Genomic DNA, 12,644 nt, shown 5'->3' with positions numbered 1-12,644 from the left:
CTTTCTTCCCAGGATCTTCCCACCTATGATGCCCTGGTACAGATGGAGTATCTTGACATGGTGGTGAATGAAATTCTCAGACTATTTTCAATTGCTGGTAGACTTGAGAGGGCCTGTAAGAAAGATGTGGAAATCAAAGGGGTATTCATCCCTAAAGGGACCGTGGTGATGGTGCCAGTCTTTGCTCTTCACAGAGACCCGGAGCTCTGGCCAGAGCCTGAGGAGTTCCGCCCTGAGAGGTACAAGATCCTGGGGAAAGAGAACCCACCCTGATACAGGTTGTTTAGAGCGTATTCCAATGACTTTTATTGTGGGTGATAAATGTGTGAGTGTATAATCATTTATTTTACATCTTTTTATTGTTAAATGCATTTTCTTATTCCAAGAATGACCGTTGTTTGAGTCAAAGGTTTACAAACTGTAGACTAGAAAAAAGAAAGTTATAGCCATGTACATTTCCAGTATCTTAACGGAGGCCTTACTGATAATGTGATGTGTGTCATTATGGTTACTTTTCTGTACATATATAGATTTTTAAAACTTAGAATGGTATTATATACAATTTGGTTTTTAACTGCTTACCTTAGTTAACAGTAAACTGTAAACAGCAGTCTATGTTTTTAAATATATACATGTATGATTTTTGCATATGCCATAATTTACTTAACCACTGTCTTATTTTGGTGTGTAGGCATTATATTTTGTTTAAATTTTTCTGTCTATTCTCTTTAGCTCTTTGAATTCACCACTAACATCCCAACATTTTCATTTCTTTAAATATTGGCTGTGCCTCCACCATTATAGTGAGAGTTCAGGCTGAGGACCCAGAGGTTCTCATCCCTGGTGGTTCAGGCAGCCTCACTGAGGGCCAAGAGCATAGGCCCCCGGTGCTATCCGCGTCTGCAGTCCTGGGCCACCTCCCTTCTGCCTCGGTATTTGGTGACCTTCCAAAGAGAAGCCCTCTGACCTCTAGACGTCTGGGACATCCTCCCTGGAGGGGTCTTGAGTATCCTCCTCTGGGAACTCAGAGCCAAAGTCTGGTTATGGCAGCTTGGACTCTGGAAATAGTTGATAGAGACCCATTTACTATATGGTGAGCCAAATTTGGATTGAACTTTCAGGGAACCAGCTGGGATCTGGACACTTATGAGCCCCTGACTATAAGCTCCCCGATGGCAGGGTTTTGACTTGTTTGCCATGGTGTCCCTAGTGCTAGCATGACCTACAACAGAGGCACTTGTTGAAGAAGTCAGACTTGACCAAGTCCTCTGTTTTCTGGACCAGGGAACCTCTGTGGTTCCTCCAAGCTCAGGAGCTCCCCACTGCAGCAGCATGAACCCAAAGCCAGAGACCACTCACTGTACTTCTCTTTCATTCATTCAGCCATCAAGCAGGGAGTTAGTTAGTTCTTTCCTACCTGTGCCTGGGATTGGGCCAGCCAAGAAGAAATCCAAATGTTTTAAAAAAGCCTATTATGGAGAATTTTTGACATATACATAAGTGTGTGCATACTTGACTCATACACAAATATATTCTATAGGCACAAGCCTGTAAACCACTTCTAATGTATCTATCTGTGCCCATTCTCCACCCAGCAACCATCAACTCATGTCTGTGTCGTCCGCATGCTACCCTTCTCCTGGTCCCCATGTTATTTTATGTCACATTGTCTATCAGTAGTCCTGAATGGTCTCCAAAATAGGGGTTCTGTAAAATACACGTAGCCATAAATGCCATTATCATTTCCCCCAATCCACATTTTTTCCTTAATATATTCAAATGTTGAGGAGTCATATTTGAACAAAACATAGGTCTAACCATGAAGGAATTTGTAGGCCAGTGTATCAGCTAGACAAGGAAATCAGTGGTAATACGAGAGTAGAGTAGCATTATGTGCTCGTGTAAATCTGCTGACCTAAGCATCCTCAGTTTGTGGGAGAGAGAGAAAGAGACACACAGAGAGAGACACAAGCAGAGCAGGAGGCAGGAGAAGACAAGGGTAAGATAACCTTTTAACAGTGGGAGGTGTTTTGCCTGCTTTCTTCCCCCATGAGGATACGACCGACATAGGTGTGCCTGGAGACAGGAACCCGTTTCCTTCAATCAGTCTCATTTCCTAAATACCTTTCAGAGAATGAACATCTCACCACCCTGAATGTAATTTTAGTGTCTAAAGATAGTTTCTTTTAAAAAGCATTCATCTCATCTCTTCAACAAGACTGGGAGCTCCTATAGAGTAAAGGAGATGGGAAGGATCTGAAGCTGACCTTTCTCACAGCAAAGTAGCCACAGCAGGATGCATGACTTGCCCACAAAAGGATCCCCAGTGCTGTTCATTGAAGAATTAAGTTAAAACTTCAGACCTGGAGCTCTTGTGGTTTTTATGTCTCATTAATTTGTTTCATCTACTTCTTTGGATCGAGGTTCAACAAGAAGAACCAGGACAGCGTAAATCCTTACACATACCTGCCTTTTGGAACTGGACCCCGAAACTGCATTGGAATGAGGTTTGCTATGATGAACATGAAACTTGCTATTGTCAGAGTCCTGCAGAACTTCTCCTTTAAGCCTTGCAAAGAAACACAGGTGAGGCAGTTACCTATCTGCATTAATAATGTTTTATTGTTTTTTTGAACTTTGGAGTCTCTTTATATATGTGTAAGAATGTGTTCTATTCAAAGAATAATTTGTTCTATAGCCAGAGAATCTTTTGGAGCCATATTTAAGCTTCAGTTGTCCTTCAACTCTGGACGGCTACGTCTGTGGCTTTATGAAGACCCATCTATACCAGCCGTCTAGAGTCGATGCAGTTAGTAGGACATGACTATAGGCAGTCCACTGAACTGAGCAACATTTTGAACCTTGTTTCACGTCCACTGGAAGGAAGGGAAGTGTGTGACAGACATGAGCACAGTGATTACTACGTCATGACTTTTCAATGGTGGGCTTCTCTGCTAGGACTTCCAGAAGCTCTCCTGGCAGCGGTCCTCAACCACTGCTTGCAGAATGAAATCATGGGGGAGTTAAAAACCCTAGTGCCTAGGTCATCTCGGACGTTCTAATGTAATTCCCCCAGAGTGCGGCATTCAAAACGTCTCAGTGCAGCCAAGGCGAGAATCCCTGACTGAAAGCATTTCTGCCAGATGTGAAGACTCCCACGGTCCCCCTCACCTTCCAGGAGTCCTGCTGCCATCGGGCTGGGCTCCCTTTGCATTCCAATAATAACTCCATGTGTGTCCTTCCCGCTCCCCCCACCATTCTGTCCTCCCTCTTCAAGTTCTAGCTCAGTCCCTGAGCCTCTCCTTGGAACCTCCTCCAAACAGTCCTGAGCCCATTCTCCCCTTTGTTCTTTTTTTTTTTTTGAAATTAGAGTGTTTTTAAAAAATTTTTTAAATTGATTTATAATAATTTTACAATGTTGTGTCAAATTCCAATGTAGAGCACAATTTTTCAGTTATACATGAACATATATATATTAATTGTCACTTTTTTTCTCTGTGAGCTACCATAAGATCTTGTACGTATTTTTCCTGTGCTATACAGTATAATCTTGTTTATCTATTCTACATTTTGAAATCCCAGTCTATCCCTCCCCACCCCCTGCCCCCTTGGCAACCACAAGTTTGTATTCTATGTCTATGAGCCTATTTCTGTTTTGTATTTATGTTTTGTTTGTTTGTTTGTTTTTAATTTTAGATTCCACATACAAGCGATCTCATATGGTATTTTTCTTTCTCTTCCTGGCTTACTTCACTCAGAATGACATTCTCCAGGAGCATCCACATTGCTGCAAATGGTGTTATGTTGTCAGTTTTTATGGCTGAGTAGTATTCCATTGTATAAATATCCCACATCTTCTTTATCCAGTCATCCATTGATGGACATTTAGGCTGTTTCCATGTCTTGGCTATTGTAAATAGTGGTGCTAAGAACATTGGGGTGCAGGTGTCTTTTTGAAGTAAGGTTCCTTCTGGATATATGCCCTGGAGTGGGATTCCTGGGTCATATGGTAAGTCTATTCCTAGTCTTTTGAGGAATCTCCATACTGTTTTCCACAGTGGCTGCACCAAACTACATTCCCACCAGCAGTGCAGGAGGGTTCCCTTTACTCCACAGCCTCTCCAGCATTTGTCATTTGTGGATTTTTGAATGATGGCCATTCTGACTGGTGAGAGACCTCACTGTAGTTTTGATTTGCATTTCTCTGATAATTAGTGATATTGGACATTTTTTTCATATGCCTATTGATCATTTGTATGTCCTCCTTGGAGAATTGCTTGTTTAAGTCTTCTGCCCATTTTTGGGTTGGGTTGTTTGTTTTTTTTTTCTTATTAAGTCGTATGAGCTGCTTATACATTCTGGAGATCAGGCCTTTGTCGGTTTCATTTGCAAAAATTTTCTCCCATTCCGTAGGTTGTCTTTTTGTTTTACTTATGGTTTCCTTTACTGTGCAGAAGCTTGTAAGTTTCATTAGGTCCCATTTGTTTATTCTTGCTTTTATTTCTAATGTTTGAGTAGACTGCGCTAGGAGAACATTTTTGAGATGTATGTCAAATAATCTTTTGCCTATATTTTCTTCTAGGAGGTTTATTTTATCTGGTCTTATGTTTAAGTCTTTGATCCATTTTGAGTTTATTTTTGTGTATGGTGTAAGGGAGTGTTCTAGTTTCATTGCTTTACATGCTGCTGTCCAGTTTTCCCAACATCAGTTGATGAAGAGACTGTCTTTATTCCAGTGTATCTTCTTGCCTCCTTTCTCAAAGATTAGTAGACCAAAAGTTTGTGGGTTCATTTCTGGGCTCTCTATTCTGTTCCATTGGTCTATATGTCTGTTTTTGTACCAATATGATGCTGTCTTGATGACTGTAGCTCTATAGTATTGTCTCAAGTCCCCTCTGTTCTGTTTTCAGTTACCACTGGCTGGCATCATGGGTCCTACCATGTAACTTAACACTTTGTCATTGAACTATTCGGTTTGGTTTCTATGTTTTCTTTGCACCTAAGAATGTCTTTAACTCTAGCCCCTCATTGTGTTCCTTTCATAAATGCCTGATGGTGCCTCCTAGTCATCTGGTAAAGGCTTAAGGAGTGATGAGCAGTTAATTTACAAGTCTTGAACATAGCGCCATTTACAGCAACATGGATATTCTCGGAGAATGTCATTCTAAGTGAAGTAAGCCAGGAAGAGAAAGAAAAATACAATATGAGATCACTCATATGTGAAATCTAAAAAAAAAAAACCATAAATACAAAACAGAAACAGACTCATAGACATAGAATACAAACTTGTGGTTGCCAAGGTGGGGGGTGGGAAGGGATAGACAGGGAGTTCAAAATTTGTAGACACTGACAGGCATATGTAGAACAGATAAACAAGATTATATGGTATAGCACAGGGAAATATATAGAAGATCTTGTGGTAGCTCGCTGTGAAAAAGAATGTGACAATGAATATATGTATGTTCATTTATAACTGAAAAAATTGTGCTCTACACTGGACTTGACACAACATTGTAAAATGACTATAACTCAATTAAAAAATGTTTAAATAAAAAAAATTTACAGGTCTTGGATACAAATGTTGACCTGTTTGAACTTTAAAGATTTAACAAATGACATCTATGTACGTGCTTGTTCTGTTTGTCTGCAGGGGAAATATAAGCATGCCATTTGAAATTTAAAAGTACAATATGTTTATAGAAAGATCTGGAGTCACTCCTCTGAAGAGCAGAAAGAACAATTGTCATTGATTCACATCAAGCACAGCCGTATGTTAAGGTTTATTTCAGGACTCGGACAGTTAATAAGCTGCTCCAGTTGAGAAGGCTTTCCCAGGGAAGACGGGGATAGAGATGGTTTCCATTTTAATTGTGGGCATCCTTTATGGCAGTCCTGTAATTGTGTACAGACAGGGGAATCAGCCCTGAGAGAAAGGGGGCCACTGACACGTCTGCAAGGGGCAGATGCTCCCTATAAGCTCCACCCAGTCATCCCCAGGCTGGGGTTCTTCTCTCCATGACAATTTGCTTTCCCTTCAGTCAAATGAGATTAGAGTCACTCTGTTGGTGTCCCCCAACACTGACAGAGTAACTGGGTGAAAATAGGGCTAAAAGTGTCAGACGAAACACTGTAGGTCATTTAAAGTTCATCATTTGCACTACACTTAGGAGCCAGGAGATGTTAAAAAATAGACATAATGCTTCACAAAGATCTCTTCCCCTCATGAAACTGGATAGGTTCCACTGGGAGAGGTGCCTGAACTCTTTAGAAGTCAAGGAAGGCCCATGCAGTTAACATGTGTAATAAGTGCTCAGGCTTCCCTGGCAAGTTTCAACATACATGAAATTACCTTTGTATGTTTTTTCAAGATAGTTTGCCATAATGTCTAAGAATCCAGTAAATTTTAAAAACTCATTATTTTTACTTAAATTATAAATCAATAAATAACACAGGCCATAAAAAAAGGGCGGGGGTGGGGGAGGAACACAGGCCATCATGGCTTTGTATCAATCCTGGTACAGAATAGGTACTCAGTAGATGTTTCGAAGAATGAATGATGAATGAATGTTTTCACTGTCCAGTCCTGACAAAGCTTATAGAATAAGTATAGAGAATCAAAGAATGAAGGTGACCAAAAGGTACAAATTCTAGTTATAGGTAAATAAGTATGAGGGATATAATGTAAAACATGATGACTCTAGTTAACATTTCTGTATGGGATAAGAGAGTAGATCCTAAGAATTTTCATGCAAGGAAAACAGTATATTTTTCTTTTTCTTTTCTTTTTCTATGTCTGTGAGATGACGGATGTTAACTAAACTTATTGTGGTAATAATCCACAATATATTTAAGTCAAATTATTATGTTGTAATCTTAAATTTATGCTCTGCTGTAAGTCAGTTATATCTCAATAGAAGTGGAAAATTTTTTAATTTAAAAATTGAGTACTAAGGGAATACTGCAAACAACTTTATGCCCATGTATTTTATAACATGAGTTAAATAGATCAGTTCTCTGAAAGTCACAAACTATTACAATACAATCAGGGAAATAGAGATAGCCTGACTGTCCCTGTATCTATTAAACATATTGAATTGGTAGTTAAAAAAATCAAAGATATATGATGCTAAAAGTAGCTTTTATATGATTATAAAGCATTATTGTCCATAATGTATTTTGTCTACTTTGCTTCTTTGGTTGGTGATGCTTCATTAATTGGTTCTCATGCACTTGTTTAACTGTTGCAGATCCCCCCGGAATTAGGCACTCAAGGGATTATACAACCAAAAAAGCCCCTTGTATTAAAGGTTGTGCCCAGAAATTACTACGTGGAGCCTGACTTTCCCTTGTTCTGCAAGGAAGCTGCATCCCGGAACACCAGAGACCTGGATTTACTTTGGGAGAAGACCCAGAAATAAAGATGGGCGTCACCCACTGCACATGATGGGTGACTAGGGATTCTGTGCATTCACTTAGCTCTCGCAGGGTCTACATGGAGTGCTGTATGTTGGGTCATGTGAAAAAAAGTGACTAGTAAGAGCCAGACATGTAGACTCAGCCTCTCAGGTTCTCACAGGACCATCTCCACCCACCCCCAGTTAGTGCCATCTAGTCCTGAATACTGGCCAAGAATGAAAGTTTCTCAAGTTTTTATCAGCAAATTAATGAAAATAAGAATTATTGTAGTGACTGAAGTACTGACATTTATATCGCAGACTTAGAATATTCTAAATCAAATGTTACATTGAACAAGTCACTGAATATCTCTTTACAAAAGTATTATCTGATGCTTCTGTGCACATTAGGGGGAACGTGTGCCACTACATCAGGGAGATTCAGTGACTGAATGATTCTAACCATTACAATCACTGATGGGTGGGACCTTTATCAAAACCCCTATTTGACATATTAAATAGTAAGAGTTAATCCACGGTGATTTTGCCCGTCGCTTAGGAAGTCTATTCATAGTTTAAACCTACCTTTTTTTGGGTAACGCTCAGCTGAGACACTTATTATTCTATTATTGGTTTTGATTTAATGTTTTCATCTCATCTCCCCTCATGTTTCTGGAAGGCAGGAAGGATGTTTTTTCATACCTCTTTGTATTCCATCCTTGACTCCAAATTATCTGAACACAATGAACGTGGAATAAAAGGTAGCTGATTGGTCAACTGACTGGGCAGAAAGGCTACAAGCACTGGTCAGTTTCAGCTGGTATCAGAAGCTGCACAGGGCTCCTCCTCTCCCTTTCCTACCCCATTCTCTTCCCTCCTTTGCCTTGGCTCCCCTTACTGGATAATCCAGTCCTAAAACCAGTAGGTGAGGCCCAGAAGGTGGGCAGCCTCACACTGCAGGTCAAGGGCAGAGAAGAGGGGCACAGGGGCTCCAAGTCAGAGACTAAGCAGGGAGGGGAGGGTGTCCACAGGAACAGCAGCCTGGCATGGGTGGGGAACCCAAGCAAGGTGAGTAGGTTGTCCACTCAGAAGGGTGGTCTGGGGAGGGCAGCCAGAGCTTAAATAGGGTGTGGAGAACCCAAGTAGGGTGAGCAGGGCATCCATGGATGGAAATGGATTGAGGGGCAATGGCTTCATAAAGGGGGATTAATCAAGTTAGTAAATACATTAAAGATAATGGAAGCCAGATTTCTCTGTGTTGGAGAAGGGAGCAGCTGATTCCGAAAAGGAGAAAAACAGAGCAGATCCTGTGCAGTCAGAGAAAGGAACTGAATTTATCGGTATAAATCCATGCTTTTCTGTCTAGATAGATGATAGATGATGATGGTCAGATGATGCAGACAGATGGTATCAACAGATAGATGGCAGATAGATAATGTGTGTCTGTGTGGTGGGGAGGAGAGTGGGGCTGGAGGTCCTGCTCAGGGCCCTGAGCTCACACAGCCTGAAAGACACCACCAGCCCCCATGAGAATCCGGGAAATTAAGTCTTAAACATTTATGACTCAGTGGCTTCACACACAGCAGGTGGTAAAAAAGAGCCATTTAAACACAATCAGTAAGAATGAAAAAAGATAAAAGTTCAGAGTCAGCAAACTCCCAAACTTTTATTTTTCAACTACAACTTCAATTCATGTCCCCTTTCTTGCTAACAAAAAATAAATTCCATAATTTGTGATTAGTGTGCTTGTCCTTTATAACTACTAGTTGAACTGCTCATGAGCTCATATGAACGAACATTTCCAGAGGGCCTGCTGAGGGTCAGGTATCTGGCTGGGCAATGTCACATGTCGTCTTCAGTCAAAGCCACCAGGAGGTCAACTTGCAGATTCAGGCTTCGGGTAGGGTCTGGTCTGGTCTGGGCTCCTTTAAGAGGGAAAGATAACTATTAACACTCATTTTATAGATTACAGACAACTGAGGCTGAGAGGGTTTAAATTACTCACCCAGGGCCTGCATGTCAGTCACATTCTATGGATTCCTAAAAACCGGCTATCTCCACAGCGGACAGCATAGATGTCCCTGGCATCCAGAGAAAGCTAGGGGCCACCTGGGTTTCCAGTCACACTATTTGCTTGTCCTTCTCTGTCTCTGGCAATTTCTCAGAGATTCTTAACCATTTTGATTTTGTGATTGCACAATGTCAAAATTCCAGAAATTTTATGACTTCACAACCGCTAGGTGGCTATAGAAAAAGAAAAGATTAAAAAGCACATGTTGGTAAGAATGTATAGGAGTTGGAACACACATTCTTTGTTGGTTGGGATATAAATGGTGCAGCCACCATGGAAAACATTTTGGCAGCTTTTTAGAAATGTAAACATTAGATTGCCACGTGGCCTAGCGATTGCAATCCTGGGTGGACATCTGAGAAGCTGAAAACAGCTCGTGTTCATGACAGCACTATTGACAATAGCCAAAGGGCGGAGAGAAGGCAATCCGATAAATGAATGGATAAAAATGTTATAGTATATCTATACAATACGATAAAACAAAATTATTTTTAAGGCAGGACAAGGAAAACAAAATTTTAAAACATAAAATTCTCTGTCATTTGGCTGAGCCAACTCCCCCACCCCCGCCTTTAGTATGCGTGTGTTCTGCCTTAATCATATCTCCTTAGAAGATACAGGAATGCCTGATTATAGAGAGCTATTTAATCCTGGCGCCAGCAGGATAACTCCTTAGGTGATAACATTACTTCTTAATCTTGTAAGGAATCATGATGACCCACTACTTGCTTTTCATGTGCAGATCTGGGTTGTGAAATTGTCATACATCATTTGATGAATAAAACCTTGGTCTCAAAAACGTATGTAATTGTGCTTTGAACTCTAATGGGCAGAACATTCCTCACAGCTTTCTGAAAGAATGTCTCCCCAGTCATAATCTTCAGATTGGCTCAGATGAAAATTTGTTTCTCTCTTTGACTATTATTTAATTTTTCATCATCCGTTGCACGGCATAGTTGGCAGGATATTAGAGATACCCACCGGTGGACACCCAAAGTCTGCCCCAAATTTGCGCTCAGTACCAGCACAGAGCCTTTGATCTCTGACCACCAGCTTCTCAATCTTCCTCAGGTGTTCCAGTGAGTTCCCCTGATATCCAGATCTCCTTGTTTTTAAGTGATATCTTAATTTATTCAAGCTGTTTTTACTGAGGACATGGAGTCATAAGAGGCACCAAATGCATTTCTGAGGCAGGAACCTAGGGGGATCTGGGCAGGAGGTCCAGGGAGACATCGGTGGCTGGGTTTTGTTAACCATGGCTTAAATTGAAAACAAACAAGTTGATATCTGGCTTGAACAAGCTGTTTGCCAAAGAAATGAGAGAATGAATTATTCACCAGCAAAGAACAAGGGAAATTTGCTCCTTCCAGCCATAATGTGTCCTCAGTTGACTGAGAACGTAAGTGTCTGAGGATCAGTCCTTGTGATGTGCAGTGGTCCCACAGGGAATCCCATTGCAACAATTAAGTAAATCCTGCTCACCGAGAATGCACAAGGTAAAGGCTGATCCCCTAGTGCTCTGAGCATCCACGGAGGTTTTAGACTGTTGGAGCAACTGAGACACGTAAAAGAGCTGTTACCCACCTAAGGGTAACTCCTTGGGGAGCTAGACTCTGAATCAGCACACACCGCATCCACCACGCTGTCCTCAGAAGGTTGTTCAGATCATATCTCATTTCTGAATTAGACTACCAAATTAATAACGGAAATTGTGCCTCACAGTTCAGCTCCCCAATGGACACCCACCTACAGGAATACCAGCTGGGTCTGTGCGTGGCACTTGTGGAACTGATACGTGCAAGTACTTACTTAATTGGGATGTAAAGGAAATCCCACCCTGAAACGGCCAAGGTGGGGTTCTTCTGGCATTCCAAAGCTGATTTTTGTGTGTGCAGTTAGAGAAAGCTGGCAGAAGGCAAGAGTTCTTCCCATGTCAGTCAGTCTCCTGGACCCTCGCCTGTAGGGTCTGTTGGAAATAAGAGTAGTAAGAGGTTTGCTCTTTTCTAAATTAGATGAACAGGAGAAAATATTTGTAAGTCTAACCCCTTAGACGCGTTGGATTGGAAAGACCTCTAAATTGTTAAAATTTTAGAGAGCTGTCATCTTAACACTGCTGTGCCTATTTCAATTGGCGTGCAGAAGCCTGATTATAAAGAGCTATTTAATCCTGGCCTTTGGGCTTCAAAATCCCAAAACAGTGTCATTGGAGAATTTGCTGTAGAAAGCAAATGAAAAATCAATGATGTAAAAGGTACCTAAAGCAAAAAAACTGAAAGACTGACCTAACTACTGCTCCCCTCTCTCCTCCCTTATCTGAGTACTCATTCTAGTAGTCCTCTCTCTGAATTGCCTTTCCACTCAGAAGAGATTATTAAAAGGTTACCTTTAGAAATGGGACCACTGAGCCTGCAGGCAGCGCTCTTCAGCTCAAGGGTGAACGGGGGGCCATAGTTAAAGAATTTCTTATATCCCGGGAGGATCCTCAACATTTTTTATAAATAGATTATCAAGATGGGAGGCCACCGGTCTCACTAAACTCATAACCGGTATTCAGAGCCTGATAGGAATCTGGGGTTGGGGCCTTCTCGCTCAAGCTAAATATACCCAGAGGGAAAGAAAAACATTCCAGCGTGGTTGGGTGCCGGCGTCATTCCTTTAATATCATTTAAGTGGTAACTCAGTTCTTTCTGAGAAATTCTGAGAAGTTAAAAACAGCTGTCCTTATTCTACAAACCTAGTCTTTATAGGACCAGAGGTGTGGCCCCAGAAACAGTTCACAGCCCAGCAATCTTTATTCACCACTCCCCAAACCTCCTCTATTTATCTTAAGAAGCTTATATTAAAAAACAAAACCAAAAACCAAAACCCCAGCAACTAGCCTTAACGGTGAAACTTGCATGTCTCCTCCGATGCTTTGACTTATAAAAGCTCTACCTGGTCTTCTCCAGAACTCTTATCTAGGCCATTATATTAAAATGGAAATTTCTGGAATGTAACTCTTATTGGGAAAAAAAAGATGGGGGGTGATAGGTCATTTGGAACTTGACTTGTCAAGGACAAGTATAAATCTTAAGTGTCTTCTCCATAAATGTTAGTAAAAAGGGTTTAACCATCTAAACAGGAGACCTGGATTTGTTCCATCTGCCAGAAACCCAATCTGAATGCTCCTCTTTTGTAAC

At 41.1% G+C, this 12,644-nt stretch overlaps 1 protein-coding gene and 1 long non-coding RNA gene across 2 annotated transcripts in view; one reads left to right on the top strand and one right to left on the bottom strand.

Moving 5' to 3' along the window:
- The window catches only part of LOC102525384 (cytochrome P450 3A12-like), a 37,333-nt gene extending 28,301 nt beyond the window's left edge, over nucleotides 1-9,032 (top strand). Inside the window, exons 11-13 of the mRNA XM_015244598.3 lie at nucleotides 13-239; nucleotides 2,424-2,586; nucleotides 7,248-9,032. Coding sequence (XP_015100084.2) covers nucleotides 13-239; nucleotides 2,424-2,586; nucleotides 7,248-7,418 — 561 coding nt within the window. The 3' untranslated portion in view covers nucleotides 7,419-9,032. The remainder of the gene's footprint in view (nucleotides 1-12; nucleotides 240-2,423; nucleotides 2,587-7,247) is intronic.
- Nucleotides 9,033-9,034: 2 nt separating this feature from the next.
- Nucleotides 9,035-9,986, bottom strand: LOC140687154 (uncharacterized). Its single transcript, XR_012061301.1, has 2 exons — nucleotides 9,400-9,986; nucleotides 9,035-9,319 (listed from the first exon to the last, which is right to left on the bottom strand). It is a non-coding gene; the product is annotated as an uncharacterized lncRNA (long non-coding RNA).
- Nucleotides 9,987-12,644: the final 2,658 nt, after the last annotated feature.

Source organism: Vicugna pacos, chromosome 18 (genome assembly GCF_048564905.1).
Source record: "Vicugna pacos chromosome 18, VicPac4, whole genome shotgun sequence".
NCBI classification, from domain to species: Eukaryota; Metazoa; Chordata; class Mammalia; order Artiodactyla; family Camelidae; genus Vicugna; species Vicugna pacos.
Note: the sequence above shows the minus strand (reverse complement) of the source record. Positions and strands in the feature narration are given on the sequence as shown.